This window comes from Megalobrama amblycephala, linkage group LG21 (genome assembly GCF_018812025.1).
Source record: "Megalobrama amblycephala isolate DHTTF-2021 linkage group LG21, ASM1881202v1, whole genome shotgun sequence".
NCBI classification, from domain to species: Eukaryota; Metazoa; Chordata; class Actinopteri; order Cypriniformes; family Xenocyprididae; genus Megalobrama; species Megalobrama amblycephala.
This window is the reverse complement of record NC_063064.1, coordinates 24,155,586-24,177,116: the sequence shown is the minus strand read 5'-3', so window position 1 is coordinate 24,177,116 and position 21,531 is coordinate 24,155,586. Positions and strand designations below refer to the sequence as shown.

General features: G+C 36.7%; 1 protein-coding gene across 9 annotated transcripts in view; it reads right to left on the bottom strand.

The window, feature by feature from the left end:
- Positions 1–21,531, bottom strand: part of diaph3 (diaphanous-related formin 3) — a 333,418-nt gene that overhangs the window by 226,427 nt on the left and 85,460 nt on the right. For all 9 annotated transcript variants that reach the window (XR_007182073.1, XM_048171951.1, XM_048171952.1 and 6 more), the window contains one exon: positions 16,418–16,548. Coding sequence is in view for 8 of the 9 variants with exons in the window: in XM_048171951.1 (XP_048027908.1) it covers positions 16,418–16,548 (131 nt within the window). In the remaining variant the exon portion in view is untranslated. The remainder of the gene's footprint in view (positions 1–16,417; positions 16,549–21,531) is intronic.

The following is a 21,531-nucleotide window of genomic DNA, read 5'->3' as shown; positions in this document are numbered from 1 at the left end:
AATGATAAAATGACTATCTACAGTTAGTTAAAAGGAGTTACAAAACAATGAGACGCTAATTATTTACAGCTCTTGTGAAATTTACAGCATGTTTTAGACCTAGGTGGATGTGGTTTGTGACCTGTATGTAATAGAAAGGGATTGCATCGTATTCTGTTCTGTTTCCTTTCTGAATTATACTCTGAAAGAGGAAGACTAGGGGTTAATATATGTACCCTCATACACAAACAAACACTCATCCCAGCATAACTGCCCCAAGGCTAAGAAGCTGTGCCTGTGGTTTGTAGTAGTAGGGTGCGGAAAATGTTTTAAAGTTGTAAAAAAGCCTGCAGGAAGACCTGGAGAACCATACAGTGATTAACACACTTGCATGCATGAGCATACATGAGACACACAACCACACCATACATTTATTCACAGTCAAAAACACAAAAGTCAAAGCTGTGGCTTAGAGGGTAATGTGTTGCTCCTGACGTATAAAACAGCTTGTGCTGATCAGAGTTTAAATCAGGCTTGGGTCATGTTTCTTCTCTCCTGGTATTTTCCTGTCTGCTCCCAACTATCTCATCTAATAAAAACACTGAGTGATGCAACAGCATGCTAAGAAATGCAGGTGCTTCCTCTTGTCAATCGCTCTGTTACCTTCCTACCCCTATTGAACCAAACTTTGAAGACCCTCTGGGGTCTGAGGATTTTCGGGGCCCTGGAGAAGTTTTGACATGCCCTGACATTTGTGCTTTTTTCAGTTGTTCATAAACATATTAATGGAAAAAGTGTCATTACACTGTATTCAGCACAAACTAGGCTACAATAATATGTGAGAAACATGTATGTATGTATGTAACATGTACTCCTCAATAATACACGATTGAGACGATGTATGCATGTATTGACTTAATTTGCGTCTAAATAGCACTGGCTCCGTGGGTGTGGCCGCATTAGCAGATAATGAGCTGAATCACAGACTTCTGACATGGCTCTCTTTTCATACAGATTATATAAACACAGAATGTTTGTTTTCGATTTGACTTACACGATTTAAAACCGGACATTTCAACGTTTTTTAGACATAAGTCTAATTTTTTTTGTGATTAGTTTTCTCAAAGTTACAGTTCATTTTCTGAGAACTATCAGATTGGAGTTCGTTCAGAGGGAGACGAGAGATCACAGTGTACACAAATGAAAGAAGATATTCAACAGATTAAAATGGTGTATAGCTCTTAATTGTATGTGCAACATTGACAGAGTATTTTGAGTGTCTTTCACACTGGTAAGAAAAAAATCACGGTGGTATAGCCGGCGATACCTCAGACCTCAGAGTGTTAAATAGTTCAAAAGTGACAACTCGCTCTTCTCCATGTCATTTCCAATTATTCATGATAACTGGAAAAGGACTTTTAAAACTATTTCATAAAAGTTTCAAAAAAGCCATCTTATTCATTTTCATGAAACAAATTCCCCAATATTTCCAGGTTTTTCATGACCTTGGGATTCTTTGGAGTCTGCAAGAGGGCTGGGTATCAATTCAGACCTGAATGATTCGATGCAGATTCACAAGCTCTATATCGGAGTTTAATTTAATTTGGTATATTGCAATTATAATTTCTATTTTGCTGACAAATGGAAGAAATTCTCTCCTTGCGAAAGGTGTGGTCACTTGCAGGCAAAGGTCCATTGTATATTATCAATAGTGTAGTGATGCATGAAGCACTGCTTACCCAGAATTCACTTCCAAACTAAGCAGCCTCAGGCTGGTAAATGTGGTGAATTTGCTTGTTCAAAGTTTAACAAACTTAAATATGACATGAAATCCATTGTGACCACACACTAATAATATAAATTATACAGTCCAGTGTTTCAGACCGATTCAAACTTGTAACTTGTCTTTAACTGTTCAATTAATGAACCAGTTCATAAGAGTCATGAAGCCATCCAAACAAAGTTCTGGATGACATTCTCTCCTCTTATCTTTCTCATTTCTTTCATCTCTGGGCATCCCTATCTATGTCAATCAGTTGTTTAATTAAAATCATTAATCATTTCAGCTCAAACATCTTACTGCTTCTGTTCAGACCAAAAAAATACATCAAACTTAATTAAAAGGGTGGGGGAAACAATTAAAAGGTAGGCAAGTTGATGCAGACCTCAAATTACAAGACAAAAGATTTGATTCAAGCAACATAGATGCAGGAAACGTGTCAGGAGCATTTCCAAAAAGAGATGGAATGAAGCCCTTGTCAGTAATGATGAATAGGAAGAAGAATCTGCAAAGAGAAGAATTATCGGAGTGCAGAGATATGGCAGCGGTGAGGCCAGATCTCACTTGGTGAGCCATTTTATTGGCTGCGCTCTCTGAAAGATGTCACAAAGCCAAGGCTCAAAACCTCTCCACTTGGCTCACAGAGTCACTTGCTATTGTGTGTCTGACAAAATAACAAATCTAAAGCCTTAAACCTGAAGGTCAGTTTTAATACAGTATCTAAAACCAATTTCCACCTGTTTGTCAGTGCCATTTATCACCTTCATTTAATACAATTATGTCCCCTACACAAACGCCTCGGCTCAGCAAGAGAAAGTAAGAGGGCAAGGGTGTTTGCGTGACTACGTGTGCGCACTGGTTTGGTTTCCTGAGGGGGGCAGGTGAGGGTTGAGGGTGCGAGTCCTCATTCGAGAGAAGTGGGAATTACTTTCTGCAACTCGCGCAACAAGAGAAAGTGTGAGGGTGAGACGGAGAGAGAAAAGGAAAAACCTGATAATAGATGCAAAAAAACCTACACACAAGTCAAAACAAAAGCTGCTATCCCAAATCAGTAGTGAGAGATTGGCTGACCCCTAAGAGGAGGAGGTGTGGGATCTGCATTCACAAGCAGAAATGGGTCGCAAGGGGTGAGAAAATGGAGAGAATGGAAAGAAAAAACTGATAAGCTGAAGAAAAATGAACAGCACAGACAAACATATACTTTCCTAAAGCAAAGAAAAGGATGGCTTGATAATTGCTTGTCAGTCAAAGAATTAAATTAGGAAGTTATCTCATCTAATACAATGAAATGTATTGATGACACAATTTTCCTTCATTTATTCACCCTAAAACCTGAATGACTATTAGTTTCTTTCATCCGCTGAATGCAAAGGGATGAAAATGTTGCTGCTGAAAAAACTTTACAAATAGTCCATGTGATTTTTTTTGTGCTATATTCCAAGTCAAAGAAGATAAAAAGGCATATAGAGTTGGAACAGCAGGTGAGTGAGTAACTGATGACAGAATTTCCATGTTGATTATCTATTCTTATTAATATTTGGGATACTTATTAATATTAGTAATAATATAATAGAAACAGACAAGTTTTACGGAGGAAGGTGTTTGTGTCTGGAGTTTTGCCGTTCCAAGGTTGTTGTTTTTTCCTCATAACACTCCCTTGTCTTAATGCTTAGACATCAATGGATAAGTAGATCAGATAACATTTAAAATGACAAATCAGCACACAAACAATAAATCAACTGGTTTATTTTATTAAATTTAGAGTCAGTAAGATGTTTTAATGCCTTTTAAGTCTCTTATGCTCATTTTGGCTGCATTTACTGATCAAAAATACAATGAAAACTGTAAATAAATAAATTATTACAGTAAATTATTATTATTATTAAATAATAATAATAATAATAATAATAATAATAATAATAATAATGTATTATTTGTTTAATAACATGTAATTTATTCCTGTGTTGGCAAAGCTGAATTTTCAGCAGTCATTACTCCAGTCTTCAGTGTCACATGATTATTCAGAAATCACTTTACAAATTTATTGCCTCATTGCTGAATAAGAGAACTTCTATGATTTAGTGGCTTCAGTAATGATACAGAGGTAAAAGTTTTACCTACTCTGTAGGTTGCTCTGTCTCTAATATGGAGGACAGTTTGATGGGGCATGACTGACTGAACCATGGGCCAGTGCTAGAGGGAAGAGCATGGGCAGTGTGTCTCTGGGAGGAAACCACAGGCCTTGCGAGCACTGTGTAGAGTGACAGTCACTGAGCCAACTCACTGCCTTCAACTGCAACAGCACAGCTAAACATGCTCATTGGAGACAGAAGCAATGTTTCCAGCAAGTGCTCTGACCAGTACATTCTACATCCAGATGGAACACGCTGTACGCACACAGGTAGTGGAGGCATTGGAATGAAAATAAAGGAGGGCAATCTGCACACAACCAAGTGACACTCAATAACGTGCAATTAGACAAATTGTTAGTGACAGCAGCACATACGCAGAAAAGCCTATGTGATGAGGCCATGGTGTATTACGCTGTAACTCAGTTTTACTCTCCACAGTTTTGTAATCACCCGGATTTTTGGGGCCCTGAAGAAGGTTTGACATGCCCTGACATTTGTGCCTTTTTCAGTTGTTCATAAACATATTAATGGAAAAAGTGTCATTACACTGTATTCAGCACAAACTAGGCTACCATAATATGCGAGGAACATGTATGTACATGTTTGTGTTTTGAAGGAATAACGTTTATGCGTGGTTATTGAAAAAACAAAAAACTTAAGTCACTGAAATAAAGCCAAAAAATATATATTAAATCTGTGTTCACAAGACTTCTGGGTATTGGAGGTTGTAGACTAGAGTTGTTGCTTCAAAATGAGGTAAAAATTATGCTGCCTGCTTGTTCATATAAAACAATAGAGAGATTTAAATTTTCTAAAACATCTTTGGTCAAGAAACACAGTATGCGTGGAGGCGTGAATCATCATGAATAATGGGTGATTCTCACCTGAGAAGACAAAAGAACCTCTAATGAGCCGCATATTAATGAGCTCTTTCAGTAAGGTAGGCTGTGAAAAAACCTTCTGTTGATCATGTCTCAAATCTCATCATGGTGTAAATCAAACATACAGAAAAAACAGCAATACTTTGAAATTTTATTACAATTTAAAATAATGGTATTCTATTATATTCTTTAAAATATAATGTATTTCTGTGATGCAAAGTGCCTGAACAGTTATGTTACTTCTATGGCATTTCATATAGGCTTTAAGCTTAAAAGCCTGCACATTTGGAGAAATATTGATGGATTCTCATATGTTTATGTCAATTTTCTATACAGAGGAGTAATATTCTGGAGTGCTGGATTCTGTGTTTTCAATTCATACTTGCACTCTGTGCACCTTTAGTCCACAAATTCATCTAAAGAAGAACAGGAACCAGGAACTAACGGCATGTCTTCTAGAGATTGCTAAAAATGGCTTTAACATCCAGATAAACACTTTTCAAGACAATAAATACACGATTGAGACGATGTATGCATGTATTGCTTCAGAATTTGCCTCAGAATAGCGCTGGCTCCGTGGGCGTGGCCGCATTAGCGGAAAATGAGCTGAATCACGGACTTCTGACATTGCTCTATTTTCATACAGATTACATAAACACAGAATGTTTGTTTTTGATTTGACTTACACGATTTAAAACCTGACATGTCAATGTTTTTTTAGACAGAAGTCTCATTTTTTTTGTGATTATTATTCACTAAGTTACAGTTCATTTTCTGAGAACTATCAGATTGGACTTCGTTCAGAGGGAGACGAGAGATCACGCATCATGTTAGTTTTCTTTATTTTGCAAAAAGCACAACATTTTGTTTTTACTCTGAGTGTACACAAATAAAATAAGATATTCCACAGATTAAAATGGTGTATAACTCTTAATTGTATGTGCAACATTGACGGAGTATTTTGAGTCTCTTTCACACTGGTTAGAAAAAAAACGCGGTGGTCACGCCGGCGTGACCGTCGACCCGAGGGAGTTAACGAGACAGAAGGGCAAAAGTGCAGAAATCTAATGGCAACTCAAAACAAGTATTCTGATCGTCTGGTGCATGTCAACAATGATCGCTCCCCTTTCTAATACGTTAACTCCCTCGGGTCGGCGGTCACGCCGGCATGATCACCGCGTTTTTTTTCTAACCAGTGTGAAAGAGACTCAAAATACTCCGTCAATGTTGCACATACAATTAAGAGTTATACACCATTTTAATCTGTGGAATATCTTCTTTCATTTGTGTACACTCAGAGTAAAAACAAAATGTTGTGCTTTTTGTAAAATAAAGAAAACTAACATGATGCATGATCTCTCGTCTCCCTCTGAACGAAGTCCAATCTGATAGTTCTCAGAAAATGAACTGTAACTTAGTGAATAATAATCACAAAAAAATTAGACTTGTGTCTAAATAAACGTTGAAATGTCAGGTTTTAAATCGTGTAAGTCAAATCGAAAACAAACCTTCTGTGTTTATGTAATCTGTATGAAAAGAGAGCCATGTCAGAAGTCCTTGATTCAGCTCATTATCCGCTAATGCGGCCACACCCACGGAGCCAGCTCTATTCAGAGGCAAATTCAGTCAATACATGCATTCATCATCTCAATTGTGTATTTATTGTCTTGAAAAGTGTTTTGAATAGCCATAGTTAGCGATCTCTGGCCTCTGTTAGTTCAGTTATTTCCTGGATTGCCTATTCTTCTTTAGCATTGGCATTTGTGGACTAAAAGTGCACAGAGCGCCCTCCGGCTGCAAGTATGAATTGTAAACAGTATCCAGCATTCACAGTGACGACAATAAATAATGAATAAATACTCCTCTGTATAGAAAATTGACATAAACATGAGAATCCATCAATATTTCTCCAAATGTGCATGCTTTTAAGCTAAAAGCCTATATGAAATGCCATAGAGGTAACATAACTGTTCAGACACTTTGTATCATAGAAATGCATTATATTTTAATAATAGAATACCATTATTTTAAATTGTAATAATATTTCACAGTATTGCTGTTTGTTCTGTATGTTTGATTTACATTATGATGAGCTGAGACATGATCAACAGAGGGTTTCTGACTGAAAGGCCTCATTATTTATGCAGGTCATTAGAGCTCTTTTATTCGATTCTTTTGTCTTCTCAGGTGAGAATCACCCATTATTCATGATTATTCACGCCTCCACGCATACTGTGTTTCTTGACCAAAGATATTTTAGAAAATTTAAATCTCTCTATTGTTTTATATGAAGGAGTAGGAATGATAATTTTTACATAATTTTGAAGCAAAAACTCTAGTCTACAACCTCAAATACCCAGAAGTCTTGTGAACAAAGATTTAATATATATTTTTTGGCTTTATTTCAGTGACTTAAGTTTGTTTTTTCAATAACCATGCATAAACGTTATTCCTTCAAAAATACAAACATGTACATACATGTTCCTTACATATTATTGTAGCCTAGTTTGTGTTGAATACAGTGTAATGACACTTTTTCCATTAATATGTTTATGAACAACTGAAAAAAGCACAAATGTCAGGGCATGTCAAAACTTCTCCAGGCCCCAAATCAGCCTCAGACCCCTGAGGGTTAAATATGTTCTATGTGAGCTGTCGATGATAAACAAACATGTTTAGAAATAACACACAGATCTGATTGGCTCCAGTTCAGCTGTTCCCCAGAGCCAAATGTTCTTACAGTCACGATCCTCACTCAATTCTGGGTTGAGCAATGAATTTATGATTTTTTAGGGATGCACAATATTGAAGAAAAATGCAATATGACATAACTTGTTAAATCATATGAAATTCGATATGCAATACGATAATGCTTCAAGTGTGTAAAATCAATTTAAATTATATATAAATTATATTGCCATGACAGGAATAAATGACATTCTAAAATATATTAAAATACTGCAGCACTGGTAAGCATGAGACCTATTTCAAAAACATTAAAAAAAAAAATAAAATAAAAAAGACGGACATCAAACTTTTGAACGGTAGTGTAGGTAGAAAAATTTATATTGACTACAGAAGTTTCTGTGACTTTTCCATGACCTTTTAAGAATTTATATGACTTTTCCAGTCCTGGAAATCACACTTTTGAAATCCCCTGGTTTTCCAGGGCTTTGGGAAGCCTGTAAATTCTGTTGAAATTAACCCTCAGGGACTGGTCCTACTTCAATCAATATTTAAACTATGACCCCCTTAAGAAGTAAAACATGTAGCCTTCGAAAGTATTGGTTAAACTATGTGTCTATAAGTAACAACATCTTTTAGTTTCATTTCCCCAAAAAGAAAAAACAACAGACTGAGGATGGCAGAGAAAGAAGAAAAAGACAGCAAGAGACAATGTAGCACACTGCTAACCAAATATTGTGGATGTACATTAAGGATCGGAAGGGTTCTTGACATTATAATGAGCTTAAAATGGTTTGAAAGGACATTAGTCACCCAGCAAAACCAATATTTTGAGGAAACAAAGTATATCTGCAACTGTAGATTCCACAGAATTCAAATGCTCATAATTTAAAAAATTCTACTGTACATATTTTCTGATGTTACTTTTATTACTTTTAATTTATAAATCTAAAAGTTTCCAGCTACTAGAGGAGGAGGAAATGTGAATGCAATAAAAGAAAGATTCTTTCTTTAAAGGGGTGGTTCAATGCAATTTCACTTTTTTAACTTTAGTTAGTGTGTAATGTTGCTGCTTGAGCATAAACAGTATCTGCAAAGTTACAGCGCTGAAAGTTCAATGCAAACGGAGATATTGTCTTTTAAAGTTATGGCAGTTTATTGCCTACAAAAACAACCAGTTTGGACTACAACAAGCTTCTTCCCGGTTTGGTGACATCATAAACCCTGTAAAACGCCCCCGGGAACACGCAACAAAGTGGGCGAGGACATGTGGCACAGCATAATGGAAGCGGAAGAGTTGTGTACACCGGCTGCGAGCGATGCGTCAAAAGATAATAGAAGCCATTATAATCTGTGATATTTTCTACACTGGATGCGGCGCGGAAGACAGCTTCCAGCACCTACTCGAGTTCAATGCTGGATTTGCACAAAGGCTATTACTGAAAGCAGTTCCCACTTTAAAAGCAGAAGCTGCTGTTTATTGGCTTCAAACTGTAAGTATGTTTTATTGTTTGTACACGTCTTTTAAATGTATAGTTCTGTTGCTATTTTTGGTTGCATCAAGGACATATACAAAGAGCAACTTGATTTTGCTTCGCTAGCCAGTTACCTAAATTCTACAAACACCAACAAACATCTATGTTCATAGACAAACAGTTGTTCATGATATAAATTAAACAATACCTTTACAAAAATGCGACTACTCAAGTCATGTATTCGGCTACAGTAAAGCTTTAATCAGGATAAAACCGTATATTGAAAGCTAACAAACAGCAGTGACAGCATATCTAAACACTTTGATACAAATAAAAAAAGAATTAAATACCATTCATAAACGTCCTTTAAAAGCAGAGATTGCAGCTTGACCCTCTTCATCTGGGTCTGATTCGGCTCAATTTGACACAGTGATATAGACGCCATTATTTACATTTTCACTGAAGCAACGGATGGTAAGGGGCGTGGCGTTTCCAGACGCTTCAGCAAATCATGATACACTGGGCCAGCTAACCACATTGAGTATTTCAAAGGGAGTGGCTTCATAGAACCAGGAAGTCTATGTATTTAAGTATTTATGTATCTATATATGTAAGTATTTAATGTATTGAAGTATTTAAATAATATAAGTATTTAAATTAATAAACATTTTTGGGAAAAAGGTAGGCACTGGTCTCATGTCATTTGAAAATGTTAAATGTGTATTCCAATTTTTTTAATTGCATTTTTACCTCGCACACAAAAAGCACTTGTCGATATTCAAAATATACATGTAGACAACTTCATTTGTTTTTTGTCTGTCATTATTCTAAAGTCTTGTTTCTCTCGCCTCTCATTCCCTTACAAAGTGTCTTGCACATTTTCACCCATCATAAAGAGGAAAAACTAACAGGTCTTTCAGAAAGCATAGCAGGGGGAAAGAAGGAACAGAGGAAGGAGTGACAGATGAAGCGCTCTCTCTCTCTTTCTCTCTTGCTCTCTCTCTCTGTCTTGCTCTCTCTTTCTCTGAAATAACTTGCACAGAAACTTTTTTCTCATCCCGGTTCCTGGAGAGAACTGGCAGCCCATTTTATTGGACCCAAGGGAAATTACATGCTTTATATTCCATCTCCCCACACATGTCGGGACAAGAGCACATCTGTCCAGAGTTGACACTGGGATAAATAGAAGGGGAGAAAAAGAGTAAGAGGGGTGAGAGACCGAGAGAATGTGTGTGTGTGTGTGTGTGTGGGGGGGGGGGGGGGGGGGGGGGGGGTTTGGGGTGTTTATGCAATATCAATAGCCATTTCAAAACATTGTTTACACCTGGTATTAAGTAGGGCTGCACGATTAATCGCATGCTATTCTCACGCGCATATCGTCAGTTATGCCGGTTCCCTGATTACCGCTAAATCGCCATCACCTGTTTTTAAACGGAGCGCCTTTTAATAGACGGAGCCGTAGTTCACGGACAAGCCACGCAATATCGCGTTCATTATCGCAGGCGATTCATCTGCGATATGAACGCGATATTGCGTGGCTTTTCAGTGACCTACGGCTCTGTCTATTAAATGCCGCTTCATTTGAAAGCAGGTGATGGCGATTTAGCGGTAATCAGGGAACCGGCTTTACTGACGAAATGCGCGTGAGAATAGCATGCGATTAATCGTGCAGCCCTAGTATTAAGATGTGTTTTCTGATCACAAGTGGGCGATGCTAAATACAGGTTTAAATGGAATTTAAAATGTTTTGAGCTGGTCCACTTTTAATCGTTCTGAACCGAAACGCTAATTTGAAATGACCATTAACCGGTTAATAACGTTATTTTATTGTTCCGTTTAATATTTTGAATTGGCAGTCAACCAATCACGAATTCAAATAGTACAGCCTACGCAAATGTGACGCTGACACATCCAACATGAGTGAAATGCCCGCGCTCACGCTCTACAGTGAGATGCCTGCGCTGACGCGCTCAGCCCATGCAGCTGTCAAGTCATCATAGGTTAGGTAAGTCACAATGGCAATGCCCTGGCATTAGTTTTTCCGATGATATATGTCACCAACTGTCAAGTAGCCTTTTAGGTCTACATTTAAGTGAAAATGAATGTCAAGTAATGCAGCTTGTTGTGCGTTTTGAAACCAGCAAAAATTGCAGGATAGTACAATTTTGAATGTCACATCACACATCTGCAGCGCTTCTGTGAACGGAGAAAACTAGGCCTACCTAATTAACACATAAAATAAAAGGGAATATATATAGAGCCTATAGGCTATGCAAAATATTTCACTAAAATAATTAGGTCTACAGATTAACAAAAGGAAAGTTGTTATTTGTGCCACACTCCAAAGATCTAGAAAAGGAAACAGACATTCTGCATGTTTTCGTTATTTGAGTGTCTTTTGTAAATGTATGAATGATGTCTTGCTTTACCTGTATGACCATAAATTACAGAGTACAGTTTACTGTCTTATAGAAGGAAAACAAGGCCAGCGCCTCACGCGTGCGCACACTAATTATTGCATTGCTTACTTGATATCGCAGCCTGTTAAATATTAAAATAAAATACAATAAACCAAACGTTACACTGCTCAATTCAATTCTGTAATACAATCTGCCGTTTACCACCCGTGACCACCGCCTCACTGTGCTGTTATATGTGAAGGATGATGTCGATGACGTGAGTGAAGTACAAAGCTCATATAATAAATAATAGTTTAGCATTCATTCGTCTCGAAAATGAAAACAGTTGGATTTGTGCCGAATGAGAAAGGTAGGCTACAGATTCACTTTAAATTAATTCGTTTTGCATCTTATTTAGTTTTATTTCCAATAAATAAACCCGTTTCTCGCCTTGAATATAGCAATAGAAGCTGGAATGGCCTTAAAAAAAGAAAGATTTTTTTTATTCATTTTGGCTTGACGTTTATATAGCCTGAATAGTCCAACTGTTAACTTTAGAGGTTTTGTTGTGGAGTACATAAGTGGATAGGTAAAATAATATAGGGCAGTTTTGTTCATAATTTATGTTTACAAACATTATAAACAAAGCTATGTAGGCTAGGCTACTTTTACATTTTACTTTATGTACTGATAACTTTATTATCATTATTTCTGAATGTAATAATAAAATGCAACGTATAGGCCTATGCGACTTATCTTTTTTTCCTCTCAGGAATAGCGTCGGTATTTTTAACCATGCAGCAAACATTAAAATATCTTGAAAAAATACTTTCATTTATAAACCATTGTTTTTACTTTCGTTTAATAGGTTTACATTTGGACAGAATCTTGTTATAAAAGATAATTGTAGGCATATTGGCTAAGACACCAAATAGCCTCTCTTTGTTTTTTAATAAATAAAATGCTGTATTATTATTATTATTATTATTATTATTATTATTATTATTATTAATATTATTATTATTATTAAGTAGCTAGGCTACATGCAAAAAAAATAAATAAAATAAAAAAAAAGTTATTAACCGTTATTTTTTCTGATCAAACAGGTTTCTGAACGTTTATAATACAGAAGGAACGCTGGAACAGAAACGTTAAAATACCGATTCTGCTTGGAGTGGAACGATTGGATTTTATTTTTTTATTTTTTTATGGGAATAAAAAAATTCAAACATTATGGGAATTATGGGAAGCCAGATGGGATTTAAACTTTATCGACTAAAGACTTAGTTTTGGTTTGAAGATGAAAAACATACCGAAACACAATGTTCTCTCACCGTTCCTGATTTCTAAAATGCACTGCAAAAATCCTGATCAGAGCATCCCTAGCATGTACTGTACGCCAAGATGATAAGTGGATAAAGGGGGTAAACATAAGAATGGAAAATATTACCATCCATCCATGCCCTGTCCTTGTTTGGGTCATTCCATTCAATACTTAACCAGTCACAGTCGGTGGAGCGCAATGAGGCTTGTTAAATCAGAACAGGTGTCTTTTCAAAATCATTTAGCATTCTGCTGTGATGGGAGGATGAACTCCTGAACTGACAAAAAAGGAGTAAAGGAGGAGTGAAAATCAATGTCACTCACAATGGCACATGCAGGTAATGGAAACATCACTCACTCGCCCAATCAGACGCCTCGCCTGAGCAGAAGAGGAAGTATGGGTATAAATTACGCCCCCTACATATCCTTGGTGTTCATGCCCCATACACACGCTCCCTCATCTCTCATCCCTCTCTTCCGTGGTAAGGAGGAGAGAGAGAGAGAGAGAGAGAGAATGACAGTACAAATCAAACACCAGCCAAGCAAAGGATGGCCAGCCTCACCCACACAATCACAAAACTCATCAAGCTCATCATTACCAACCGCACACATACAGAACACACACACACACACACACACACACACACACACAGAGCTGCTGCAAAACGGTGTTCATTTCATCCTAGTGACAACAGAATGTCTAACTGAAATTAAAACTAAACTTAGAACTGTCTAACTGGAAAGGACTGTCTCAACTCTACAAGTAAAACAGCAAACAGGATGATGCATAAAACAAAGAGCATTTATCAAAATGTCATCAGCATTCAGTTTAAATCACTATGATTGATGTGTTTAATCTATCGCTAAAAAGAATCCTAGATATCATGCTGCACTCTGAAGAAAAACAATGGTAGAATTTATTTATTAAAAATACCATGTGTGATGTTTGTTATCCTTCATCAAGTCTGAGCCGATTCCCAAGAGTACATCATCTAATTTTTTTGACATGAAGGACCTCGTACATCAGCTGACAGATTCAAACATTGACAGGTACAATTGTCACTTTTTGGGGCGCAGGTTTAATGTTCAATTTGACTTCAACATTCCCTCAATCACATGAGACCAGTTTTCTGGTTTGTAATGTAAGGCAGTTGAAATGAAGTATATATATATATATATATATATATATATATATATATATATATATATATATATATATATATAAAAAATGTTTGTCTTTGGTTGGTTACATCTCAGGCCTCCAGAGCGATGTATACACATACATGATTGTATTATGAGCAAACATGAATTAACAATAAACAGTATATTTATAAATTAATATTAGCCTAGATTTATCTATTGTGTGGGAAAAAAAAATAGCCGATACCTAATGCATTAGCTAACTGAATTTTATTGTAATTTGATGGTTTATTGTAATTTTATTGTGAAGTATTTTAAACTGTGTTCCAACCAATGCTTTAATCTAGTGATAATTCTGGTATAAAAAAAATATTTAAAATTTTGGGGGAAAAGCTTGATATCTTCAAGCATACCAATGCCAACAAGTTTAACAAAATTATTGGCCAATGCCAATCTACTGTGCATACCTTGGTCAAAATGAACAGTAAGAAGTATCAATTTATCTTAGAATGAGGGTGTTTTCTCAGCCTCTAAGGAAAAGAAAAGAAGAAGGTGGCATACATGGCAAAATAACTTCCAATGTGGGCCAATATCAGCCTTGACTGCATGTGAATATCAACATCCAGACGTTCCAACAGGGAATCGTTGAGAGGGACCTGTGGGGATCCTAGTTATAATAAAATACCATATGTCTGTTTTTATTAGGGAATTGTCATGGCCTTCTCTCTCTTGCTTCTCATTGAAAAGCAGGGAAGATAGAAGATCACAGTAATTAGGCTACATGGATCAGTCATGTCTTTTAGAAGAATTACTCTCTACATTCCCTCCCTACTGTGAAATACTCATCAAGGTCCTCCCAACCTAAATCTAGTCTTAAAGAATAAAAAAAAACACAGTGTCTAAATGTTGTGCATTTCCACATTGTTGAGCATTTGCACTCAATGAACCTTTTTAGCAATGAATCAACATTTACTAAAGTCTTTCCTTCCACACACTTATCTTTGTTTTATTCATCCCAACAACTGTGACCTATAAGAATAAAACACTGCAGGCTTTCATCAACATAGCTGAATAAAACAGCTTTGTGTCATACTCTAGCCAGACAATGCCAACAATACAAATTAAAAAAAGATTGAATTGTTTGGAGAAGTTTTAACCTTGTGCAAGAACAAATGATAAGGTGCCAGGTGTGAGAAATGTTCGGGCTAGACTCTCTACGCAAGGTCGGCCATTGCTCTCCGATTGTGGATCATTCCACCAGCGACATTCATGGCCATAACAAACAGCTGCATGTGCCAGAACGACGTTCGGGGTGCTAATAGAAATCATGACATTTCATGAATTATGCCAATAAAGAATGCAGCGCTGATGAAAACAGTTTAACACTGACTCTCCTGCTCGAACGTGCTCTCGTCTTTCCCTCTCTCTTCTCCTCCATCATCACAGATGAGGTTTATTTTTGCATCCATAGTCTTTGAAATTGGACACACTGCTTAGTGCGGTCTGTCAAATTAACTTTAACTGCTTGTAATAACTTTATCTGCACGCACACACCGGGCTCTCTATCCCACTTATCTATTGGATTTTTTGTGATCGGAATTAGGAAAATGTTTCAGATGAAAAAGACACTGGACAAAAATGAGTGTCCTAAAGCAACGCACTCATGGTGCTTCTAGGGTCATGCTCTTAGATGAATTAGACAATGTCTTGTTATGAGTCTGTGCTCAGAATACAAAGCAAATGATTTTGGTCCCCCAAGCATTCCATAGCTTAAAAAAAACAAAAAAACAAAAACGTTTTTGCCTAGTCACTTATTTGCTTTAATGTATTCTTATTTTGAAAGATCTATTTAAAAAAAAGCTCAGTCGTTGAAAACTATAAAAGCCACAAAACAAAATAAAAAGGATATCCAAGGACAACAGAATGACATCAACAGTCACAACACCATGAAAATAAAATATGCATTTCCTCCCGTCAAACTTTTTCTCCTGTAGACTTCTAACTATAGCCTGCAGCATTGTGTCTCCCAGTGTGAGCTGCATTTAAAACTACGCTGTTAAAATAGAGCGGTTTTAATGGTCACAAAAAAGTAAAGCGTATTCAAAAAACTATTCACAAATTGTTTATCATCTTCACCCTCCTGGAGAGGCCCCTCTGTCAAGTTTGCAGTACAAATGCAGGCAAACAGCAGGAGAGCTCGTTGCAAAAGGCATCAAACAATTAAGAGGTAGGAGGGAAAACCTAGGGCGACGTGGCAATCGGTAATACATATTAATAAATGTGAAATCACAGAGCACTCTGCTGAGTTACACACCGTCGGGCAAATGTCGGAGGTCAGATGTGGTAGGTGGCCAGGTTGGATAGTCCAGTGTGTGTGTTTGAGTATTCAGCAGGCTGCAATATCAAGCTGGCTTGTCAAGTTTGAGATGTAAGAAAGCATTTGCAGATGCATTCCCCTTGGAAAAGTGTTTGTGCAACCTGAGCAGGTTTCCACAGAAGAAACAGTGGCTAAAATATCCTGCTAAATTACATGTCAGAGACAAAGAAGAAATCTTTGATGCAAGGAAACTTAACTATCATAATATGTAAATTTCAATGCTACAAAACTCCTTTAGGTGAGTACCTGACTGGGTTGCTGGTGAGTGACACTCTGAGGGAGTCCAGACAAGCAAACAGTCTCTCGTCGGTGGCGCCACCTTTCAGCTCATTCAGAAACTCCTGAGGAGAGATTTGACTGCTGCTCCTCAAACTACCCTGTCAGAGAACAAAGGAGAGAAAATACAATTAGATGGTCACAAACATTGCCAAACTGTTTTGTAGATTTCAGTTTTTCCCTATTTAAGTAGACTGGAGCTCTACTATCATGATTGGAAACTGCTGCTAAACTGCTGCAGAGTAAACTTGCCTTAAAAGAAGATTACATTATGGTTTTTATAAATTTAAAGGCTCAACTTGTGCTGTTTGAGAATATGTTCTATATAAAAATTACAATGAATGAACAACAAATGCCTTCTTAATTCTTAAGCTTTGAAGAAAATATATATTTGTGACATACAAATAATACTAAACCTCATTTTCAGACTATTGAACATTGATCATCTTCGTTAAACTTCTTTTATTAGTCTGAAAGGCTTTTATTTTTGGAGAAGCCAGCCAATAAACATGATAAAAAGTGTCTGTCGCTTGCCAAATTTGAGATCAAGAGTTCCTAGAATTGACAAACAAAAAATCCACAAAGACTTCTGCCTGTTCAATTACTGACTTAACAAAACTGCAATTACTAGAAATTAGTTGGCAAAACTTGTACTACACAATAAAAAAAAAATAAAAAAAGACAAAAAAATCAAATGCAAATAAATATTGCACATTACAAAATGAACATTAGTGAACATTCTTATTCTAATGTTTTATGTATTGAACAATGTGGGGAAAAAGGAAAACAAGGAGGAAGAGGAGAAGGAGGAGGAGGAGGAAGAGAATGAGATGGAGAAGGAGGAGGAGAAGTAAAAGGAAGAGGAGGAGAAGGAGAAGAACAACAACAACATCATCATCAAACAAACAACAGGAAGAAAAACAAGAGCAAACATCTGTAAACCTCCATACCTATAAATGTCGTTTAACATCATGTGACGCATAGATCTAGCAGAGACACTGATATTTTGTTTTATTCTATTTTTGTCGTCGTTTGAGGCTCTTGATGACGTGTGTTAATGTGAAAAATGATTATGTGTGATTTATCTCTCAGATTTCTTCTCCCTGAAGATGGATGATTTTGCTTGCTTCCACATATTTCCACATTTTTCAAGTAATCTTGCACACAATGGCTGGGTGATACACTGGTAGCGAATACTCAATATATTCCCATATACTGTATGTCACCAGTAGTGGTGCATGGTTAGATTCATTTAAGGTCAATACAATACTGATATGTCAAAATCAAGGTCAATCACAAAGAAACCCTTTGGGACATTTCACATGCATTAAGGCTTATAGGAACACTAAAGAACACAAACTAGTAAAAACCATGCAGCATCACACACACATCAGATATGCATTCAAAAACAAGAGATATACAAATACTAGCTTCAAAATAGATTATTATTATTTATTATAGACTGTTCTCAAAGGTTTGTTTAGGTTAGTAATGCAAATCACTAATAGTTAAGTAGTTGGAGAGAAAAAAAACAATACTGCAATTGCAGGATAAATAGTCATTAATTTTACATCAAGTACAGTAAATATTTACATTTGCATCTTTCTTTTAGGGTTTTCTTTTTTGTTTGATTGTTCCCCTCTCCCCCTGCACCTGCTGGATTATGTTCATATTTTATTATTTGGGTCCAAAATGCACACTTGCGTCTATCTTTGTGAATGTACTGCAAATGTTTTAAAGGGGTCATGAATTGAGAAATCAACTTTTCCTTGAGCTTTTGATATACAAATTGTAAAAGTAATAGTAAAAGTGTACTAAAAGTTTTCGAGAGAGTAATACTTGGCTATTTCATATGCAAAGATGTTAGCCAATCACAGCAGTGGGAGTTTACAATGAAGTCTCACAGCAGACACACCCCTTAAAACAGAGCTTTCAAATAATAGGGCTAAAATCAGGGTAGGCAAAACGCCTTTTATTTCTACATTATGACAATATTTTGATGTAAAAAGCATACTAACATAAGTGCACTCCAGGAAACATCATAAAACAATAAAACAACGCAGTTCATGACCCCTTTAAAGAATGCGGGAGTCCATTTGTGCTGAAGGCTGAGATATTATTTTCTCTGCTTGCGGTGCGTCGGTCACGCTTGTCAGGAAAGTGAGTGAGAGAACACACAAACACAGATTTATCGAATCATGCATAATTAATAGCTGTTCGCTTTTGCGATATAGTACGACTGCGTTCGTATCAGCAAGCAAACTGCACCCGTACACCATACCACCCTTTTTACGGAGACTCGGGTACGGTTCGCGAGTGAGCACCAGAGTTCAGAAAACAGCGTTCACATAATCCAAATGAACCAAACTCTGACATCAATCGATCACAGGTGTGAAAGCAACCTTAGTCATTGTGCTTTTCTGTACTGCCATTTAGCCATACAAGATACTTATCGCAATTACCTATACATTCATACTATTCACAATTGTTTAGTTCATACTACTTTTTCTCCACACAGGGGGGATCAAAATATATTTAAGACCTAAAGGGAAAGGGCTGGCTGCTTTGAACATACAAGCATCAGGACATACACAGAGAGGGTGAGAGTAATTCAGACTAGTCAATGATTGAGGAAGGGCAGAGCAAAATTTTTGGTTGTCTTTCGACCGAGACATCATTCATTCATTACACACAGACTGATATATTTCAAATGTTTATTTCTTTTAATTTTGATGATTATAACTGACAACTAAGGAAAATACCAGTATCTCAGAAAATTAGAATATTGTGAAAAGGTTCAATATTGAAGACACCTGGTGCCACACTCTAATCAGCTAATTAACTCAAAACACCTGCAAAGGCCTTTAAATGGTCTCTCAGTCTAGTTCTGTAGGCTATACAATCATGGGGAAGACTGCTGTCTTGACAGTTGTCCAAAAGACGACCATTGACACCTTGCACAAGGAAGGCAAAACACAAAAGGTCATTGCAAAAGAGGCTGGCTGTTCACAGAGCTCTGTGTCCAAGCACATTAATAGAGAGGTGAAGTGAACGAAAAGATGTGGTAGAAAAAGTGTACAAGCAATAGGGATAACCGCACCCTGGAGAGGACTGTGAAACAAAACCCATTCAAAAATGTGGGGGAGATTCACAAAGAGTGGACTGCAACTGGAGTCAGTGCTTCAAGAACCACTACGCACAGACGTATGCAAGACATGGGTTTCAGCTGTCGCATTCCTTGTGTCAAGCCACTCTTGAACAACAGACAGCGTCAGAAGCGTCTCGCCTGGGCTAAAGACAAAAAGGACTGGACTGCTGCTGAGTGGTCCAAAGTTATGTTCTCTGATGAAAGTAAATTTTGCATTTCCTTTGGAAATCAGGGTCCCAGAGTCTGGAGGAAGAGAGGAGAGGCACACAATCCACGTTGCTTGAGGTCCAGTGTAAAGTTTCCACAGTCAGTGATGGTTTGGGGTGCCATGTCATCTGCTGGTGTTGATCCACTGTGTTTTCTGAGGTCCAAGGTCAACGCAGCCATATACCAGGAAGTTTAAGACCACTTCATGCTTCCTGCTGCTGATCGACTTTATGGAGATGCAGATTTCATTTTCCAACAGTACTTGGCACCTGAACACAGTGCCAAAGCTTCCAGTACCTGGTTTAAGGAACATGGTATCCCTGTTCTTAATTGGCCAGCAAACTCGCCTGACCTTAACCCCATAGGATCTATGGGGTACTGTGAAGAGGAAGATGCGATATGCCAGACCCAACAATGCAGAAGAGCAGAAGGCCACTATCAGAGCAACCTGGGCTCTCATAACACATGCCGCATTGCTGCAGTAATTCAGGCAAAAGGAGTCCCAACTAAGTATTGAGTGCTGTACATGCTCATACTTTTGATGTTCATACTTTTCAGTTGGCCAAGATTTCTTAAAATCCTTTCTTTGTATTGGTCTTATAATCATCAAAAATTAAAAGAAATAGACATTTGAAATATATCAGTCTGTGTGTAATGAATGAATATAATATACAAGTTTCACTTTTTGAATGGAATTAGAGAAATAAATCAACTTTTTGATGATACTCTAATTATATGACCGGCACCTGTACAGTAGTGCTCAAAATTATTCATACCATTGGTAAATATGACCAAAGAAGGCTGTAAAAATAAATCTGCATCATTAATACTTTTGATCTTTTATTTAACCCCTTAACTGTCACCGTCCCACAGGTGGGACGTTTGCCATTACATAATTAAAACAGTAATATTCTATACTAAACCTAAACTAATCTTGGCAAACTATATATCATTTGAAAGCTTAGAATCTCTAGTTTACATATTTGGTGACTGATTTTCAAAATAAATTACAGAGGAGCAGTAATTTATCAATTTGCAACAAGCATATTTTCATACTCATAAGGCATGTTCAGACCTTTATTTTGAAATAGCGATGAACATGAAAAATCATTAAAGATTGGTTGAAACATGTTTGTTTTCATGCCAAGAGTTCAAAAGATAACATCAACTCAATTTTTTGAGAAAAAAAGGTCTGAAAATGTTTTTAATAGAAAAAAAAATACATTTATGATTGTGGCGGCGATCTATAACCCACATACATGTTATTTTTATGTTTATTAGAGGCTGAATTCATATCAAATTCTGCCAAACTTCCCATACTACTTCTATATAGGATGTCTACTTCATAAATTGTATGAAAATAATGGAAATATATGGTTCAGATCACTCAAACCATATATGGAAATGGAGGCGCCTTTATATGGACAGTAATGGAGCTTGGTTGTCATCTAGTGAAAAAGTGTGGTACTGCGCCCAAACAAAATCTTACTGAAAGCTCATTTTTTGAGATATCAACCTGAAATTTGGAACACAACTTGTTCAGATTTTTGGCTTTGATTTCCTTGCAGCTTTAGAGTAAAACTTGTTTTGTAAAATATATATTTTATATAAAATATAAAATATTATATTTTTACATTTTACATTTTCATAAACTTAAACTTCTATAACTTTTTTTCTGTTTCACTTACATTTCACATCTACAATAATCTGCCAAATTTCATCTTTAAAA